General features: G+C 38.3%; 2 protein-coding genes across 2 annotated transcripts in view; one reads left to right on the forward strand and one right to left on the reverse strand.

The window, feature by feature from the left end:
- Positions 1-9956, reverse strand: part of dmac2l (distal membrane arm assembly component 2 like) — a 10755-nt gene extending 799 nt beyond the window's left edge. Inside the window, exons 1-4 of the mRNA XM_062041222.1 lie at positions 9614-9956; positions 9446-9542; positions 908-1116; positions 667-838 (exon numbers count right to left, since the gene is read on the reverse strand). Coding sequence (XP_061897206.1) covers positions 667-838; positions 908-1116; positions 9446-9540 — 476 coding nt within the window. The 5' untranslated portion in view covers positions 9541-9542; positions 9614-9956. The remainder of the gene's footprint in view (positions 1-666; positions 839-907; positions 1117-9445; positions 9543-9613) is intronic.
- The window catches only part of l2hgdh (L-2-hydroxyglutarate dehydrogenase), a 19931-nt gene continuing 9365 nt past the window's right edge, over positions 9672-20237 (forward strand). Inside the window, exons 1-7 of the mRNA XM_062041219.1 lie at positions 9672-10003; positions 12098-12216; positions 13401-13552; positions 13626-13757; positions 16822-16984; positions 19064-19098; positions 19177-19344. Of these exons, the coding sequence (XP_061897203.1) occupies positions 9915-10003; positions 12098-12216; positions 13401-13552; positions 13626-13757; positions 16822-16984; positions 19064-19098; positions 19177-19344 (858 nt within the window). The 5' untranslated portion in view covers positions 9672-9914. The remainder of the gene's footprint in view (positions 10004-12097; positions 12217-13400; positions 13553-13625; positions 13758-16821; positions 16985-19063; positions 19099-19176; positions 19345-20237) is intronic.

Raw genomic sequence — 20237 nt, forward strand, 5'->3', positions numbered from 1 at the left:
TAAACTGTTTTCAGATGTGTGAACATGATTGCACAAGGGTTTTCTAATCATCAATTAGCCTTCTGAGCCAATGAGCAAACACATTGTACCATTAGAACACTGGAGTGATAGTTGATGGAAATGGGCCTCTATACACCTATGTAGATATTGCACCAAAAACCAGACATTTGCAGCCAGAATAGTCATTTACCACATTAGCAATGTATAGAGTGTATTTCTTTAAAGTTAAGACTAGTTTAAAGTTATCTTCATTGAAAAGTACAGTGCTTTTCCTTCAATAATAAGGACATTTCAATGTGACCCCAAACTTTTGAACGGTAGTGTACGTAACGGCTGCTCAACAGAAACACAGCGAAGTTAATGCAAGTCATACTTGGTCAACAGCCATACAGGTCCCACTGGAGGTGGCCGTATAAACAACTTTAACACTGTTACAAATATGCGCCACACTGTGAAACCACACCAAACAAGAATGACAAACACATTTCGGGAGAACATCCGCACCGTAACACAACAGAACCAATACCCAGAACCCCTTGCAGCACTAACTCTTCCGGGACGCTACAATATACACCCCCCGCACCTCCCGTTGAATAAAAACGGAAAGATTCCGCTGCTGCGATGGCGCCATTACGCATTCATTGGAAATCCCGGGGTCAGTCGCACCTGAGTTTGTGCAGAGCGACAAGGCCTTTGTCCGTCACGTTCCCACACGACACCACCTCCACGGTGGACAAGCTGTCCTGCAGGTTCTCCAGCGAGCTCAGCCTCTCCAAACACGCGTCTTCAATGTACATACACTTGTTGAACTTCATCTCCTCCACGCGCCGCAAACCCTCTGCGCAAAAAGCACAACCACGTCACCGTGGATCACGCCGAACGGAAAGTTGTTATGTGCGACACGCACCGAGATGGTCGAAGCCTCTGTACATAATGCAGGACTCTGTGGCGTCGATGGACTGGATCTTGTATCTGTCCAGAGCTCCGGTGGGCAGCGCGTTGTAGTCTTGATGCCAGCGCTCGAAGCCTTGGAAGCGCACCTTGGCGCCGCATCGAATCAACCACTCGGCCGCCGCTCGGTCTGGGCCGACAGCTTTGATTCGCTCATAGTCCACCCTGAGCACATTGAAATGGCGGGATAAAAATGTTATACAGTGGAAAAGCTCGGATAGTGAAGCACATTTCCCCATAAGAAACAATGTAAATATGAATAATAACTTCCAGCCTTGACAACAGTCCATATTTAGGTGAATGTTTGTACACTTTGGACACAATATAAAGTGCTATACAGCAGTGGTCCCCAACCTTTTTGTAACTGCGGACCGGTCAACGCTTGAAAATTTGTCCCACGGACTGGGGGGGGTGGGGGGGTGTAGTGTATGGTATTTATTTTTATTTTTTATTGTATTTTTTTTTTGTCATAAAAAATACAATCATGTGTGCTTACGGACTGTATCCCTTGCAGACTGTATTGATATATAACGTAGGAACCAGAAATATTAATAACAGAACGAAACAACCCTTTTGTGCGAATGAGTGTGGGGGAGGAAAATGTTTTTATTTTTTAAATTTTTTATTTATTTCTTGTGCGACCAATCGATCCACGGACCGGTACTGGACCACTGATATACAGTACTGCATTTCAAACATAACAAGGAGGGGATGGATCAACTATTTATTCACAAGCCAAAACAACAACATGCTGCTGTCCACTGTGTGCGCGCAAAAACACAAAAGTCCCTTTTTTTTTTGATTGATTGAAACTTGTATTAGTAGATTGCACAGTACAGTACATATTCCGTACAATTGACCACTAAATGGTAACACCCTAATACGTTTTTCAACTTGTTTAAGTCGGGGTCCACGTAAATCAATTCATGGTGACGGCCAGGCCTGGCCCTTACCAATATGGCGCCCTAGGCAAGATTTTAGGTGGCACCCCCCCCCACATCGGCAGTGAAGTGTATATACTCACAAGAAACCGAATAGCTTTGTCCTTGACCTTTTTTTTTACTTAAAGAAAGCAAATCAACATATTATATGAGAATGTTATGTTATGATTATCTTTAACCGAATCACAGCAGTGCTCAAATTAAAAAACAGCATTCCCTCTCATGTGATATTGCTTAATTAACATTAATGATGTGCACTTTAACAACTAGGCTTACAACTATACCTAATATATAAAGGGGTGGACAAGTGACTATTACCTGCAGAGCAAACATTAGCTAACCAGAAGGCAATAACAATGTAAACAAAAAACACCTGCTTAAAAGATCTAATACAAATGTCCCTGAGGAATGTAAGGTGGGAGTACTGTAATTACCTAACGTTACATTATTATTTTCCATAACAATTTAGCCCCCTCCACAATATTAACCCGACGTTAAAACAGAACTAGCTACTTATTGATTAGCAATTGCCGAATCATGTAACATTAGCTTAATGCTAAAAAGCCAGGTTACTATCACAGACAAATAATTTCATGTAGGCTAACGTTATCTACCTGCTACCTCTGTCTTTTTCTCGTTTCACCTCTTCTTTTCTCTTTTTTTCCCCCCGGACTCCTGACAGTTTTGGCCGTTTTGACATCTTGTGTTGATTTTTTTGATGTGGTGACGTCCAAAAAGAGTCATGATACGGGAAGGGAGGGGGCGCAATGCTGTGACAAATAATATTTCTATTAAATAGGCTTTACTTTGCATTTTAATTAACGTGGGATTATTTTTTGTATTTAGAAATAATAGTACCAACTTTCTTTTTTTTTTCTCTGCAACATTTGTGGCACTGGCGTGGCGCCCCCTGATGGACGGCGCCCTTAGCATTTTCCTATACGGCCTATGCCACGGGCCGGCCCTGGTGACGGCGTGGCCCGGTTGGTAGAACGGCCACGCCAGCAATTTGAGGATTCCTGGTTCGATCCCCAGCTGTTCACATCCGTTTTTACCCTTCAGCGAGACACTACACCAGGGGTGTCAAAGTCATTTCAGATCGGGGGCCACATGGAGAAAAATCTACTCTCAAGTGGGCCGACTAGACTAGAAATAAAGACAACTTCAGATTGTTTTCTTTGTTTTCAAGTATGCTGACCATATCCTGATCATATTGTATGTTTGACATCTTTTATAGTATAGGATAGACCAGGGGCCGTATTTATCAAGCGTCTTAGAGTGCCATTTTACACTTAAGTCCTGAGAATTTGCGAAATTTAGTCCTACTCTCAAACTTAACAATAAAAGCTATTTATCAACTTTCTTAAGTCTAAGAATCACTCCTACTCTCCACGATATTTAAGAGACCTTCAGAGGTGTCCTAAGTGGTTAGGAGTTGCCAGCGGGGGATGGCACTGAGGCGAGAGAGACGTCCGCGAACGTTCAGGGAGCGGAAGGATGTCCTGGCTTTGTTTGATGACGAGCAGCTGATCAAACGGTATCATTTAGAGCATGGGTCACCAACGCGGTGCCCGCGGGCACCAGGTAGCCCGTAAGGACCAGATGAGTAGCCCGCTGGCCTGTTCTGAAAATAGCTCAAATAGCAGCACTTACCAGTGAGCTGCCTCTATTTTTTAAATTGTATTTATTTACTAGCAAGCTGGTCTCGCTTTGCTCGACATTTTTCATTCTAAGAGAGACAAAACTCAAATAGAATTTGAAAATCCAAGAAAATATTTTAAAGACTTGGTCTTCACTAACTGACAAAGAAACAGATAACAGATTTGGTGTCCAGTTCAAAGAGTGACATGATTTATTTAAAAATTTGAGAGTTGACTTTTGTATTTTACATGAGTTATTTGTACAAACATGGTGCAAAGTAATTCATGATTTGTTAAAAAATGTTAGTGGCTAGTTAGTTAAAATGGGATATTGTGATTTCACAAGACTGTCTTAGAAGTGATCATTTGAAAATGTTCAATTTGAAAAATGTGCACTTAGAGAAAATATAAAAATAAAGTGTTGCATATTGATATTTATCTGTTACTATATATATTTATTGTGAGAAATCATTAAGATGATCAGTGTTTCCACAAAGATAAATATCATTAATTATTAATAATAACAGAGTTAAAGGTAAATTGAGCAAATTGGCTATTTCTGGCAATTTATTTAAGTGTGTATCAAACTGGTAGCCCTTTGCATTAATCAGTACCCAAGAAGTAGCTCTTGGTTTCAAAAAGGTTGGTGACCCCTGATTTAGACAGAGCGGGTATTATTTTTGTCACAGATTTAATAAGGGGCGTCATCTCATCAGCAACATCACGCAGCAGAACTAAAGGTCATCACAATGCTTCGATATCTCGCCACTGGGAAAATGCATCAGTGTAACGCTGATGATTTGGGGCCATCACAACCATCAGTAAGCAGAATTGTTATGGAAACAATAATGGCCTTTACTGCTCCTCACCTCGTCATGCGTTTCATTGACTTTCCACCCACACCAGTTTCAAATTAGTTGCCTAATTAATGAATTGGAAAGAAAAGGAAACATTTATTTTTGATTCGATGCCAATATTGTTTGTTTGTTTTGTATTATTTTGTAGTTTATTGTCAAAATATACACTCCCATTGTCCACTTAAATATTTCTAAGATATTTCTTTATTCTTAGACAAGGGATTCCCTTCCGTGATTGGTCATTTCTATGGACACAGAAATGACGTCACCTAAAATTCCGTTTACGGCACATAGTAATGTCGTAATTCAGCCCTACACTTCGCTGAAAGTGTGAGTAAGACGCTTGATAACTAACTTTCAAGTGCAGCTTTCAGCGAAGAATTTCTTTACTCATAAGTCAACTCTTAGCAGACTTCTTAGGAGTAATTCTAAGAAGCTTGATAAATACGGCCTCAGGAGTCTTCAACTTTTATTATCAAAAGAGACATTTTGCCGCCTCCTCCTCGAAGGAAAACATAGTATAGGCCAGGGGTCACCAACCTTTTTGAAACCAAGAGCTACTTCTTGTGTACTGATTAATGCGAAGGGCTACCAGTTTGATACACACTTAAATAAATTGCCAGAAATAGCCAATTTTCTCAATTTACTTTTAACTCTACGTTATTACCGGTATTAATAATTAATTATCTTTGTGGAAACACTGATCATCTTAATGATTTCTCACAATAAATATATATAAAAACAGATAAATTTCAATATGCAACACTTTATTTTTATATTTTCTCTAAGTGCACATTTTTTAAATTGAACATTTTCAAATGATCACTTCTAAGACAGTCTTGTGAAATCACAATATCCCATTTTAACTAGCTAGCCACTAACATTTTTTAACAAATCATGAATTACTTTGCACCATGTTTGTACAAATAATAACTCATGTAGAATACAAAAGTCAACTCTCAAATTTTTAAATAAATAATGTCACACTTTGAACTGGACACCAAATCTGTTATCTGTTTCTTTGTCAGTTAGTGAAGACCAAGTCTTTAAAATATTTTCTTGGATTTTCAAATTCTATTTGAGTTTTGTCTCTCTTAGAATTAAAAATGTCGAACAAAGTGAGACCAGCTTGCTAGTAAATAAATAAAATTTAAAAAATAGAGGCAGCTCACTGGTAAGTGCTGCTATTTGAGCTATTTTTAGAACAGGCCAGCAGGCTACTCATCTGGTCCTTATGGGCACCGCGTTGGTGACCCCTGTTATAGGCTGTAAACTTTTCTAAGTTTTCATCTTTTTTTTAATTTACAGGACAAGCAATCTGTCCATGTGAAATTAAACTCATTGTCCTTTTTTTTTTTCTTTTGGCAAGTATTCTTGGTTAGCTTACCCAAGCAGTTGCACACTCAAGAAGCTGAAGTGAACACACAGGCTTCCAGTGCCTTTTACGTGCGCCTCAGAACTCAGCCTGTGTGTTTTCACGGCCTCACAGACAGTCTGATGTTATAGAACTCTTTTTAAGAATACAGATTGTTCTAACTCCGCGGTTAAAACAATCTGAGGAAGCCACAACCAGGAGACAGGAAGGGGTGTCAAGGCGCTGGGTGACAGACCCCTGGAATAGACTTTTACATAACACTCACAAATGTATAGATAGACAGCCTTTTTTTCTATTTTGCATCATACTGAGACTTTCCTGTAAAAAAAAAAATAATAATTGGAATATTTAGCCCTCCTCATGACCCAAACATAAAATGAACATAACAGTGTATATAAATAATAGTCAGTGAACGTGGACATACAGTTGATAGACCATTGTGATAGCCAATCAGATCACGAGTTGTTGTCAGTAAGGCCTTCTAGCTGGCCTCACGTTGAACGTGACAATTACGCGTCCCAGACTGTTAGTGGATGAATTTGAGAACAGAGTTGAGAGACAATTGCGATAGCCAATCAGATCACGAGTTGTTGACAGTAGCCTCTCTAAGTAGCCTGATGTTAACGAGACTGTGATTGGGTACTCGCTTGCCATTCCAAAGTGAGTATCCAATCACAAGTTCCAATTTAACAGGAAGCAGGAAGTGTTGCGCCGTAGCCAGACCAGGAGAACAAAACATTGATTAGGTGGCATATATATATTTGCAAGGCCATTTTCAAGAAGGATATTTAAAGAGAAACTACATCTTGTGAGATGATATCGGCCAACCCCGGAAGCTAGCTCAGCTGTTCTGGCGATCAAATGGGGAAATGCTCGCCATTTCCACTCGAATAAGCTGACGACGAAGGGGTACCACTGGTTTATACGACGTCGAATAGGTGCTATAAATTGTGAGTTCAAATATTTTATTTTTTCACTTTTAATATGTTTTTTGCAATTTTAATTTTGACACTACCACGTAAGATATGTTTTAATTGTTTTTTAAATGCGCCAGAAAATAACCCGTTTTGTACACTGTTGATGTGTTCAATGTCCATCCATCCATTCATCCATCTTATTCTGCTTATCCGAGGTCGGGTCGCGGGGGCAGCAGCCTAAGCAGGGAAGCCCAGATTTCCCTCTCCCCAGCCACTTCGTCCAGCTCCTCCCAGGGGATTTCCGAGGCATTCCCAGGCCAGCCGGGAGAAATAGTCATCCCCGTGGCCTCGAGCCCTAAACACCTCCCTCGGGTGGCATTCTGACCAGATGCCCGAACCACCTCATCTGGCTCCTCTCGATGTGAAGGAGCAGCGCCTTTACTTTGAGCTCCTCCCGGATGACAGAGCTTCTCACCCTATCTCTAAGGGAGAGCCCCGCCACCCGACGGAGGAAACTCATTTCGGCCGCTTGTACCCGTGATCTTGTCCTTTCTGTCATAACCCAAAGCTCATGACCATAGGTGAGGATGGGAACGTAGATCGACCGGCAAATTGAGAGCTTTGCCTTCCGGCTCAGCTCCTTCTTCACCACAACGGATCGATACAGCGTCCGCATTACTGAAGACGCCGCACCGATCCGCCTGTCGATCTCACGATCCACTCTTCCCTCACTCGTGAACAAGACTCCGAGGTTCGACTATCCGGCCTAGCCTCCTCTCCAGTACACCTGAATAGACCTCACCAGGAAGGCTGATTCAATGCCCAGTAGGGCGTAAATGTGTTCCTGTAGTATTTCTCCAAACTATGGTCATGTTTTGACACAAATTATGGCTCAGGATGGAATACAAAGTCTCCCTACTAACCCACCAGTGCCTCCATGGAAATGCCCCCCTCTACCTCAAAGAAATACTCACCCCCAAATCCTCCACACCAGTGGTCCCCAACCACCGGGCAGCGGACCGGCACCGGGCCGCACAAAAAAGAAAAAAAATATATATATGTATATATTTTTTTATTATTAAATCAACATAAAAAACACAATATATACATTATATATCAATATGGAACAATACAGTCTGCAGGGATAATCCGTAAGCACACATGATTGTATTTTTTTATGAAAAATGTTTTTAAAAATTTTTTTTATTTCACCCACCCTCCCCGGTCCGTGGGACAAATGTTCAAGGGTTGACCGGTCCGCAGCTACAAAAAGGTTGGGGACCACTGCTCCACACGACACCTCCGCTCCGGACAGGCTAACCTTCTCCAACCTCCGAGGACAAAGCTACGAACTAAGGGGGACCGGGCTTTCTGCTCCGCCGCTCCCAGTCTGTGGAATGCTCTCCCTGACCCCCTGCGGGCACCACAGACTGTGGATGCTTTTAAAAAAAGGCTTAAAAACCCTTCTTTTTAAAAAAGCCTTTTTATAGATATATGCATTCTAGTTCTAGCTATTAGGCTGTTCTAGTTTTTATTCATTCTTTTACATACTTGCCTCCCGGGTTTTCCGGGAGACTCCCGGAATTCAGCGCCTCTCCCGAAAACCTCCCGGAAGAAATTTTCTCCCGGAATTCAGCCGGAGCTGGAGGCCACGCCCCCTCCAGCTCCATGCAGACCTGTGTGGGGACAGCGGCGACAGTCTGTTTTCACGTCCGCTTTCCCACGATATAAACAGCGTGCCTGCCCAATCACGTTATAACTGTAGAATGATCGAGGGTGAGTTCTTGGTTTCTTATGTGGGTTTATGGTTAGGCAGTTACATTAACGTCCTCCCAGCGCGGTAACAACACACAACAACAGCAGTCACGTTTTCGTCTACCGTAAAGCAGTTCGTCTGCCGTAAACAGCAATGTTGTGACACTCTTAAACAGGACAATACTGCCATCTACTGGATAGCCTCCGGAACACTGAAATTCAAGTATTTATTTTATTTATATGTATAATATATATATATATATATATATATATATATATATATATATATATATATATATATATATATATAGCTAGAATTCACTGAAAGTCAAGTATTTCATTCATACATATATGTATATATATATATGTATGAAATATATATTAAATACTCAAGTTGGTGAATTCTAGCTGTAAATATACTCCTCCCCTCTTAACCACGCCCCCGCCCCCATCCACGCCCCCAACCACACCCCCGCCCACGCCCCACCAAACCCCCCACCTCCCGGAATCGGAGGTCTCAAGGTTGGCAAGTATGTTCTTTTGGGGACGGCGTGGCGCAGTTGGGAGAGTGGCCGTGCCAGCAACCTGAGGGTTCCTGGTTCAATCCCCACCTTCTACCAACCAAGTCACGTCTGTTGTGTCCTTGAGCAAGACACTTCACCCTTGCTCCTGATGGGTCGTGGTTAGGGCCTTGCATGGCAGCTCCCGCCATCAGTGTGTGAATGTGTGTGTGAATGTGGAAATAGTGTCAAAGTGCTTTGAGTACCTTGAAGGTAGAAAAGCGCTATACAAGTATAACCCATTTACATTTCCTTTATCTTTTTATTATTTTATTTTTTTTCCAATGCACTGTAGCACTTTCAGGTTGTTTGCTCAATGTGAAGTGCTTTTTACAAATAAAATCTATAATTATTATTCTTTTGAGAGGTAATTATTGAAGTCGGACACCACCGAAGGCCTAGGTGGGAAACGCACTGTCATATTATGACTGTAAATAAAGAGATCGTACTTGTTGAAAATAGCATTGAGCCATGCCCAGAAATGTCTCCGGTTCGTCTCTCTCTGCTTCAAAGCGCACTGCACCGTCCTCGCTAACAACTTCATTCCTAAAACAAATGTACACATTTCATACGTTTTAAAAAAATGTCAGAGAACGAGTGAATATCTTTTGACCTACCTTTTATTTAGCGAACAAGCTGTTTATCTTCCGGGTTCGGCCATTTTGGCGAGAGGAGTCTCGTTCGAGATTTGTGACGTCACCAAGAAACGCGCTCGCCTATTGGCTGTGCGGGAGAAAAGGGGAAACATCGCGAGAGCGGGCAAAAGTTCTCGAGTTTCAGGGACAGCAGTTATCTGGTGTCAGTACAAGGAGGAGGAGGGAACTACGCTGAAGGTGGAACATTGCCGCAAAAACTGTTTTTTTCTCTTTCCACAATGATAACGCTGCTCTGAGGAGTCTCTCTAGTGCCATCGCCGCCATGTTTCGGGTCTTGGCCAGCGCCTCTTTTCCGGCTGCCTGCTGCCAGCCCAAAGTGCCCTATGACGTCGCCAGCAGACTCGTGCACAGGTGAGTTAACTAACATTTGATTGCATGTTGTCATCACCTGTCTGACCATTGCAGACAATACAAGAACTTTCACTCTTCTTTTAAGCGACTTTCACGCTGTGTCATCACCTGTCTGATTTTTGCACGACAATACTGGAGCTTTTACTCTTCTTTTAAGCGGCTGTCACAAACAAGTCGCGTTACATAACAACAAGAAAAGCTTTGTTCTTGCGGGGTAAAAAGTGTCATGTGTCTTGCTGTAAAGAAGAAAAAAAAGACATGCATGTGTTTCACATTAGTTCTTCCACCCTCTGGAGACATCAGTTATGTAATAGAAAACCTTTCTGGAACACAATGTCCTGTGCAAACAACCTATATTATTTTTGGAGCGTCCATTTAGAATTCGTTACATTAAATTTGGCTCAAATATTAGACATGTATTATTATTTTTTTTATTAATATTTTTCATAATTTTTTTACATTACTTTTTAATTTATTCGTCAGTATTTTCATTATTTTGTATACATTTATTGAATATTGCCATTATTTTTTTGTTTGTTTATTGAGCATTTGCGTTATGTTAATTATTTAATAATTTGTTTTATTTTGCATTATTTTGATTAAATATTGTCATTATGTTACATCCAAGTATTAAATACTTTCAGTATTAGTGTTATTGAATGGTTACATTTAGAGACCCGATGAATGCTTTAAAATGTCATATCGGAAATTATCGGTATTGTTTTTTTTATTATCGGTATCGTTTTTTGTTTTTTTTATTATTATTTTTTTAATTAAATCAACATAAAAAACACAAGATACGCTTACAATTAGTGCACCAACCCAAAAAACCTCCCTCCCCCATTCACACTCATTCACACAAAAGGGTTGTTTCTTTCTGTTATTAATATTCTGGTTCCTACATTATATATCAATATATATCAATACAGTCTGCAAGGGATACAGTCCGTAAGCACACATGATTGTGCGTGCTGCTGGTCCACTAATAGTACTAACCTTTAACAGTTAATTTTACTCATTTTTATTAATTACTAGTTTCTACGTAACTGTTTTTATATTGTTTTACTTTCTTTTTTATTCGAAGAAAATGTTTTTAATTTATTTATCTTATTTTATTTTATTAATTTTTAAAAAAAGGACCTTATCTTCACCATACCTGGTTGTCCAAATTAGGCATAATAATGTGTTAATTCCACGACTATATATCAGTACCAGTTGATATCGGTAATTAAGAGTTGGGGAATATCGGATATCGGCAAAAAGCCATTATCGGACATCCCTATTTCCATTCTTATTACATAGTTTTCTTTTTGTACTCCTTTATTCAATATTATCTATTTCCTATGAATTTATATATGTAGATGTATTTATCTGTATATAGATGGATAAATATATTATTTGTTATGTTATTGAACATATTTTACTGCTTTCTACTTATGTATTGACTATATTTCATTGTAATATTTTTTTTTTTATATCAATCAATCAAAGTTTATTTATATAGCCCGTAATCACAAGTGTCTCAAAGGGCTGCACAAGCCACAAATATATTCTCTGCTCAGATCCCACATCAAGGCAAGAAGAAAACAAACCCAATGGGATACAATGAGAAACCATATGTTTAATTGTCATATTTATTAGATATATTTTAAATAATTTCATATTTTTGACAGCAAAATGAAAAGTACATGACATTTAAAAGCACTTGCATAAAAATAGTTACATAATAAATGTCATCCATTTAGTGTGTTCCTACTATTTGATTTTTTTGCCTAATTTCAACTTTTTTTGCACATCTTTCTGCTATTCTGTCCCTAAATTAAAAGTGAAGATTCAAACAAATGTTTCAGAGTGAAGTTTTTTTATTCCATGCTGGAACATTTGATGCTTGTTTCAAACTTCCTTCCAATTATGTTTTTAATGTCATCATCATAATTGACTATTTAACTATTGACAAAATAGGCGTCCGTTTCAAAGGTCGCATCATCGTACGACAGGACGTTGAACCCCTGACCTGCAATGTCAACACGGCGTACAAAAATGATTTATTGCAAGGTAAACAAACGACGAAAATGGACGTTTTTGTTTTTTCAGCGCTTCGTACGACGTGGCGCTGGTGGGGGGCGGCATCGTGGGCTTGGCTACGGCCAGAGAGCTCATCCTGCGGCATCCTGCGCTCAGCTTCATCCTGCTGGAGAAGGAGAAAGAACTTTGTGAGTTATTTCAAGTGGAAGAAGAAGATAACACGTTCGTTTTGAACTTGTGAAAAGGTATAAAGTTAAAAAAAGTTAAAGTACCAATGATTGTCACGCACACACTGGGTGTGGCGAAATTATTCTCTGCATTTGAACCATCACCCTTGATCACCCCCTGGGAGGGGAGGGGGAGCAGTGGGCAGCACCGGTGGCCGCGCCCGGGAATCATTTTTGGTGATTTAAACCCCAATTCCAACCCTTGATGCTGATATGGACCTGTATTTGTTTTAGCATTAAGGCTAATCTTTAGCTTTGTCATATTCTTATGTTGTGTTCTAACTAGAGATGTCCGATAATGGCTTTTTTGCACATATTCCGATATTGTCCAACTCTTAATTACCGATACCGATATCAACCGATACTGATACCGATATATACAGTTGTGGAATTAACACATTATTATGCCTAATTTTGTTGTGACGCCCCGCTGGATGCATTAAACAATGTAACAAGGTTTTCCAAAATAAGAGAACAACTGCAACTCAAGTTATGGAAAAAAAATGCCAACATGGCACTGCCATATTTATTATTGAAGTCACAAAGTGCATTATTTGTTTTAACACGCCTCAAAACAGCAGCTTGGAATTTGGGACATGCTCTCCCTGAGAGCACTAGGAGGTTTAGGTGGGGGACTAGGGGGTAGGGGGGTGTATATTGTAGTGTCCCGGAAGAGTTAGTGCTGCAAGGGGTTCTGGGTATTTGTTCTGTTGTGTTTATGTTGTGTTACGGTGCGGATGTTCTCCCGAAATGTGTTTGCCGTTCTTGTTTGGTGTGGGTTCACAGTGTGGCGCATATTTGTAACAGTGTTAAAGTTGTTTATACGGCTACCCTCAGTGTGACCTGTATGGCTGTTGACCAAGTATGCCTTGCATTCACTTGTGTGTGTGAAAAGCCGTAGATATTATGTGACTGGGCCGGCATGCAAAGGCAGTGCCTTCAAGGTTTATTGGCGCTCTGTACTTCTCCCTACGTCCGTGTACACAGCGGCGTTTTAAAAAGTCATACATTTTACTTTTTGATACCGATACCGATAATTTCCCATATTACATTTTAAAGCATTTATCGGCCGATAATATCGGCAGTCCGATTTATCGGACATCCCTCGTTCTAACCTTTTTTTCTTTATTTTTCTTCCACCGCAGCCGTCCACCAGAGCGGCCACAACAGCGGCGTGATCCACAGCGGCATTTACTACACGCCGGGATCGCTTAAAGCTCGTTTGTGTGTGCGAGGAGCTTCACTGGCCTACGACTATTGTGACAAAAAGGGGCTGCCATACAAGAAATGTGGAAAAGTGCGTCCGAGTCCAAACAACTAACTCGGTGTGTTACCTTTATGTGACACTTTGTGTGTGTGTGTGTGTGTAGCTTATTGTGGCGGTGGAGCAAGAAGAAATCCCTCGACTCCAAGCGTTGTACGAGCGAGGACAGAAAAACAACGTTCCGGGCCTCAGCATTGTGGACGCCGAAGGGATTCGAGAGCGAGAACCGTTTTGCAGGGTAAGACACATTCATTAATGGTGATAATGGGATTCTGCCATCATGGTATCATACCGTTATGGTTTCATACCACTGTGCATTGTATCATAGTATCATGCTATGATGGTGTCAAACCATAGTGGCATCATATTATCATGGTATATCATACTGTCGTGGCGTCATACTATTACAGTATCATACCATCATGGCGTCATACTGTCATTGTGTCATACTATCATAACATCATGGTATCATACTGTCATTTGATCATAACATCAGTGTATCATAATATAATGGTATGAAACCATCATGGCATCATACATTGTACATACTATCATAACAACGTGGTATCATACTATCATTTGATCATAACATCATTGTATCATAATATAATGGTATCACACCATCATGGCGTCGTAGTACATGCTATCATTGTGTCGTACTATCATAACACCATGGTATCATGCTATTATTTGATCATAACATCATTGTATCATAATAGCATAACATAATGGTATCATACCATGGCATCATACATCATTGTACATACTATCATTGTGTCGTACTATCATAACATCGTGATACCACTATAATTTGATCATAATATCATTGTATCAAAATATAATGGTATCATACCATCATGGCGTCATACATCATAGTGCATGCTGTCATTGTGTCATACTATCATAACATCATGGTATCATGCTATCATCGTGCCATACTATCACAACATCATGGTATCATGCTATTATTTGATCATAACATCATTGTATCATGATATAATGGTATCATACCATCATACCATCATGGCGTCATACATCATAGTACATGCTGTCATTGTGTCATACTATCATAACATCATGGTATCATGCTATTATTTGATCATAACATCATTGTATCATGATATAATGGTATCATACCATCATGGCGTCATACATCATAGTACATGCTGTCATTGTGTCATACTATCATAACATCATGGTATCATGCTATCATTTGATCCTAACATCATTGTATCATAATATAATGGTATCAAACCATCATGGCGTCATACATCATTATACATACTATCATTGTGTCGCACTATCATAACATCATGGTATCATACTATCATTTGATCATAACATCATTGTATCATAATATAATGGTATCAAACCATCATAGCATACATCATTGTACATACTATCATTGTATCATACTATCATAACATCATGGTATCATACTATCATTTGATCATAACATCATTGTATCATAATATAATGGTATCAAACCATCATGGCGTCATACATCATAGTGCGACACAATGATAGTATGTACTATCATAACATCATGGTATCATACTATCATTGGATCATAACATCATTGTATCATAATACAATGGTATCAAACCATCATGGCATCATACATCATAGTACATACTATCATTGTGTCGTACTATCATAACATCATGGTATCATACTATCATTTGATCATAACATCATTGTATCGTAATATAATGGTATCAAACCATCATGGTGTCATACATCATAGTACATACTATCATTGTGTCGTACTATCATAACATCATGGTATCATACTATCATTTGATCATTGTATCATAATAGCATAACATAATATAATGGTATCAAACCATCATGGCATCATACATCCTAGTACATACTATCATTGTATCATACTATCATTGGATCATAACATCATTGTATCATAATACAATGGTATCAAACCATCATGGCATCATACATCATAGTACATAGTATCATTGTGTCGTATTATCATAACATCATGGTATAATACCATCCTTTGATCATAACATCATTGTATCATAATATAATGGTATATATTATAATGGTATCATACCATCATACGATACCATAACATGATGATATGGTAGCATACCATCAAGGTGTCATACATCTCGATATCATTCTAGTGTACTATTGCAGCATCAGATTATCATGGTATCAGGCTATGATGGTATGATACCGTCATGGCATGGTATCATACCATTATGCCATGGTATAAGACATCATGGCATCATATTATCATGGTACACCATGATGGTATCGTGGTATCATACGTTCATGGCATCATACTATCTTAACATCACGGTATCATACCATGATGGTATCATACATAATGTTATCATACTATTATTGTGTCATACTATCATAACATCATGGTATAATACGAACATTTGATCATAACACCATTGTATCATAATAGCGTAACGTAATATAATGGTATCCTACCATCATACGATACCATAACATGATGATATGGCAGCATACCATCAAGGCGTCATACATCTCGATATCATTCTCGTGTACCATCGCGGCATCAGATTATCATGGTATCATGCTATGATGGTATGATACCGTCATGGCATGGTATCATGCCATTATGCCATGGTATAAGACCGTCATGGCATCATATTATCATGGTACACCATGATGGTATCGTGGTTTCATACATTCATGGTATCATACTATCTTAACATCACGGTATCATACCATGATGCTATCATACATAATGTTATCATACTATCATTGTGTCATAATATCATAACATCATGGTATCATACTAACATAATACATTGTATCATAATAGCATTACAATATGGTGGTATCATACTTTCATGGCATCGTACTATCATACCATGATGGTATCATACATAATGTTATACTATCATTGTGTCATACTATCATAACATCATACTCTGGTAAAATCATGGTATCATAACATAATAGTCATACTGGTATCATACTATAATAACATATTATAATGGTAACATGGTATTATACTATCATTGTGTCATACTATCATAACATCATTGTATTATCCTATCATAGCATAACATGATGGTAGCATACCATCATAGTATCATACTATCACGGTATCATACTATTTTATACTGTCATATCATCATGATATCATACTATATTATCATCACATCATATTATCATACTATCATAACGTGATATGATACAATCTTGGTATGATACTATTCTCATGACATCTATTATGATATCATAGTAGGGTGTCCTGATGCTAGCTAGACCATCATGATGTAATGATATCATACTAGGGTATCATGGCGCTGGACTCGCCCCACACTGGCATCGTGGACTGGAGGCAGGTGGCGCTGCAATACGGCAAAGACTTCGAAGAGGCGGGTGGCAAAGTGCGGACTCAGTATGAAGTGACCGACATCTCCGCGGTCAAGGAGAGTCCAGCAGGGGGCGCTGAAGGTGACCTTCTTTATCAAACATCGTCACGTGATTCCTCCCAGCCAATCAGTGAAATAAGAGCTTGGTCATTGAGCAAATTAACCAGCTATATTTTATACACATATATCATTATAAGAAATGATCAAATTACACAAGTTAAACACAAATATATCATTATTATAAATGATACAATTTACAGAAGTTAAACACAAATATATAAATGACCATGTTGCACAAATTATTTACAAAAATATGTACAAATGATCAAATATAATCATTTTACACCAATTGTACGCAATATTATAAATGTGATAAATGATCAACATACATTGTATACAAATATATGATTATAAATGATAAAAACATGATCATGTCACATACGTTGTATACAAAATATGATTATAAATGATCATGTTACATCAATTTTAGACAAATATGTGATTATCGTTGAAGATAAATTAATTTGTTAGAGAAATTTTATACAAATTTATCATTATAAATGATCACTTTACATAAATTGTTGACAAATATGTGATTATCATTAAAGATACAAGAGTTTGTTATACAAATATATAATTATACATGTAATAAATGATAATGTTACATAAATTGTAGACAAATATGTGATTATCATTGAAGATAAATTATTTTGTTACATTTTATATAAATATATAATTATAAATGATCACGTTACATAAATTGTTGACAAATATATGATTATCATTAAAGATACATTAATTTGCTATACAAATATATAATTATAAATGTAATAAATGATCATGTTACATAAATTGTAGACAAATATATGATTATCATTAAAGATACATTAATTGATTACACATTTTTTACAAATATATAATTATAAATGATAACTTTACATAAATTGTTGACAAATATATGATTATCATTAAAGATATATTAATTTATTACACATTTTTTACCAATATATAATTATAAATGATCATATTACATTAATTGTTGACAAATATATGATTATCAGTTAAGATACATTAATTTATTACACATTTTTTTTACAAATATATAATTATAAATGATCATGTTACATAAATTGTTGTCAAATATGTGATTGTCATTGAAGATAAATTAATTTGTTACACACATTTTATACAAATATATAATTATAAATGATCATGTTACATAAATTGACAAATATATGATTATCATTAAAGATACATTAATTTATTACACATTTTTTTTACAAATATATAATTATAAATTATCAAGTTACATAATTTGTTATACAAATATATAATTATAAATGTAATAAATGATCATATTACATAAATTGTAGACAAATATGTGATTATCATTGAAGATAAATTAATTTGTTACACACATTTTATACAAATATATAATTATAAATGATCACTTTACATAAATTGTTGACGAATATATGATTATCATTAAAGATACATTAATTTATTACACATTTTTTACCAATATATAATTATAAATGATCATGTTACATAAATTGTTGACAAATATATGATTATCATTAAAGATACATTAAATTGTTATACAAATATATAATTATAAATGTATAAATGATCATGTTACATAAATTGTAGACAAATATGTGATTATCATTGAAGATCAATTCGTTTGTTACACAAATTTTATACAAATATATAATTATAAATGATCATGTTACATAAATTAACAAATATATCATTATCATTAAAGATACATTATTTTATTACACATTTTTCACAAATTTATAATTATAAATGATCATGTTACATAAATTGTTGACAAATATATGATTATCATTAAAGATACATTCATTTTTTATACAAATATATAATTATAAATTTAATAAATGATCATGTTACACTAATTGTATACAAATATATGATTCTAAATTATAGATGATCATGTTACGTAAATTGTTTATATAAAGTTTTATCCAACATGATGATGTCGTGCCTTTTCCTGAAATGACTTTCTTCATCTGGCTTCTGATTGGCTGAAGGGGTGTTAGTAGTTAGTGGTTAGAGCGCCACCTGTTGCCGTGGCATGAACTTGTCAGACCATGAAAGTGATTATCATTATTATTATTTTTTTCCTTATCATTTTCAGGACTAAAATATCCAATTGCCATCAAAGACAAGAAGGTGATGTTGTACAGTACGATACATCCATGTTGCCTTTTGCTTCATTGATATTTAGTCTGCATGTCAACTCTCCATCAGGGCAGCGAGGTGCGTTGCCGCTACGTGTTGACCTGCGGCGGCCTCTACTCAGACCGCCTGTCGCAGATTTCCGGCTGCAGTCAGGAGCCGCGGATTGTTCCTTTCAGAGGCGACTATCTGGTCCTGAAGCCTGAGAAACACCACCTGGTCAAAGGCAACATCTACCCTGTAAGTACACCACGCTAATAAACTCTTTGTGCTGCTGAAGTGTCGTTTTTATCACTCTAGGACACATATGTCAGAGTCAAGGCCCGCGGGCCATATCCGGCCCGCGAGAAGGTTTTTTACGGCCCTTGGGATGATCTTGATTTATTATTAGAACCGGCCCGCAGATCTTTTTTTTTTTTTTTTTTTTTTTTTTATTTTTTTTTATTTTTTTAGACCGCAGATCTTTTACACGCACCAAGCGGATGCCGGTCCAAGGTTCCGAAAGGGGGCGAGCGGCCCGCCGGGACGCGCCTGCCGGCCGAAGGGCTGCAGCCCGGCCGTCAGTCGCGGAGCCCGCCGTGCCACGCGCGCCAAGGGGGCGGGCCGAAACCCGGCTCCGAGGCCCTGAGACTTCTGCTTTGTTTCCCCAAACCGCGCGTCACCGCCGGGCCCGCACCACCGTCGGGCTGCAGCCCGAGCGTCGGTGGCGGAACCCGTCATGTGCCGCGCGCGCCAAGCGGAGCGGGGGGGTCAAGCGGGCCGAAACCCGCAGGCCACCCCCTCACCACGAGGCCCTGAGACTTCTGCGTTTCACCCCTACGCGCGGCCCGTCGGGACGCGCCCGCCGTCAAGCCACGAGGGCCAGCCGTCGGGTCGCGGAGCCCGCCGTGCCACGCGCGCCAAGGGGCGGGCCGAAACCAGCGGGGGGTTTCGGGCACCCAACTCGCCTCCCTCCCACGGAGGGAGGAGGGGGGTTTAATGTGAACATTACTGTGCAATCACATATTTAGAGTTTTTACTCAATTCAAGTTTAAAAGTTAAAGTTTAATATTTGTTTTCACTGCATGTTACTTCTCCTTAAACAAAGTGTTGTTTTTGATTTATAGATTTTTGCACTTTATTTTATTGTATTT

The sequence above is a fragment of the Entelurus aequoreus genome, linkage group LG03 (genome assembly GCF_033978785.1).
Source record: "Entelurus aequoreus isolate RoL-2023_Sb linkage group LG03, RoL_Eaeq_v1.1, whole genome shotgun sequence".
Taxonomy (NCBI): Eukaryota; Metazoa; Chordata; class Actinopteri; order Syngnathiformes; family Syngnathidae; genus Entelurus; species Entelurus aequoreus.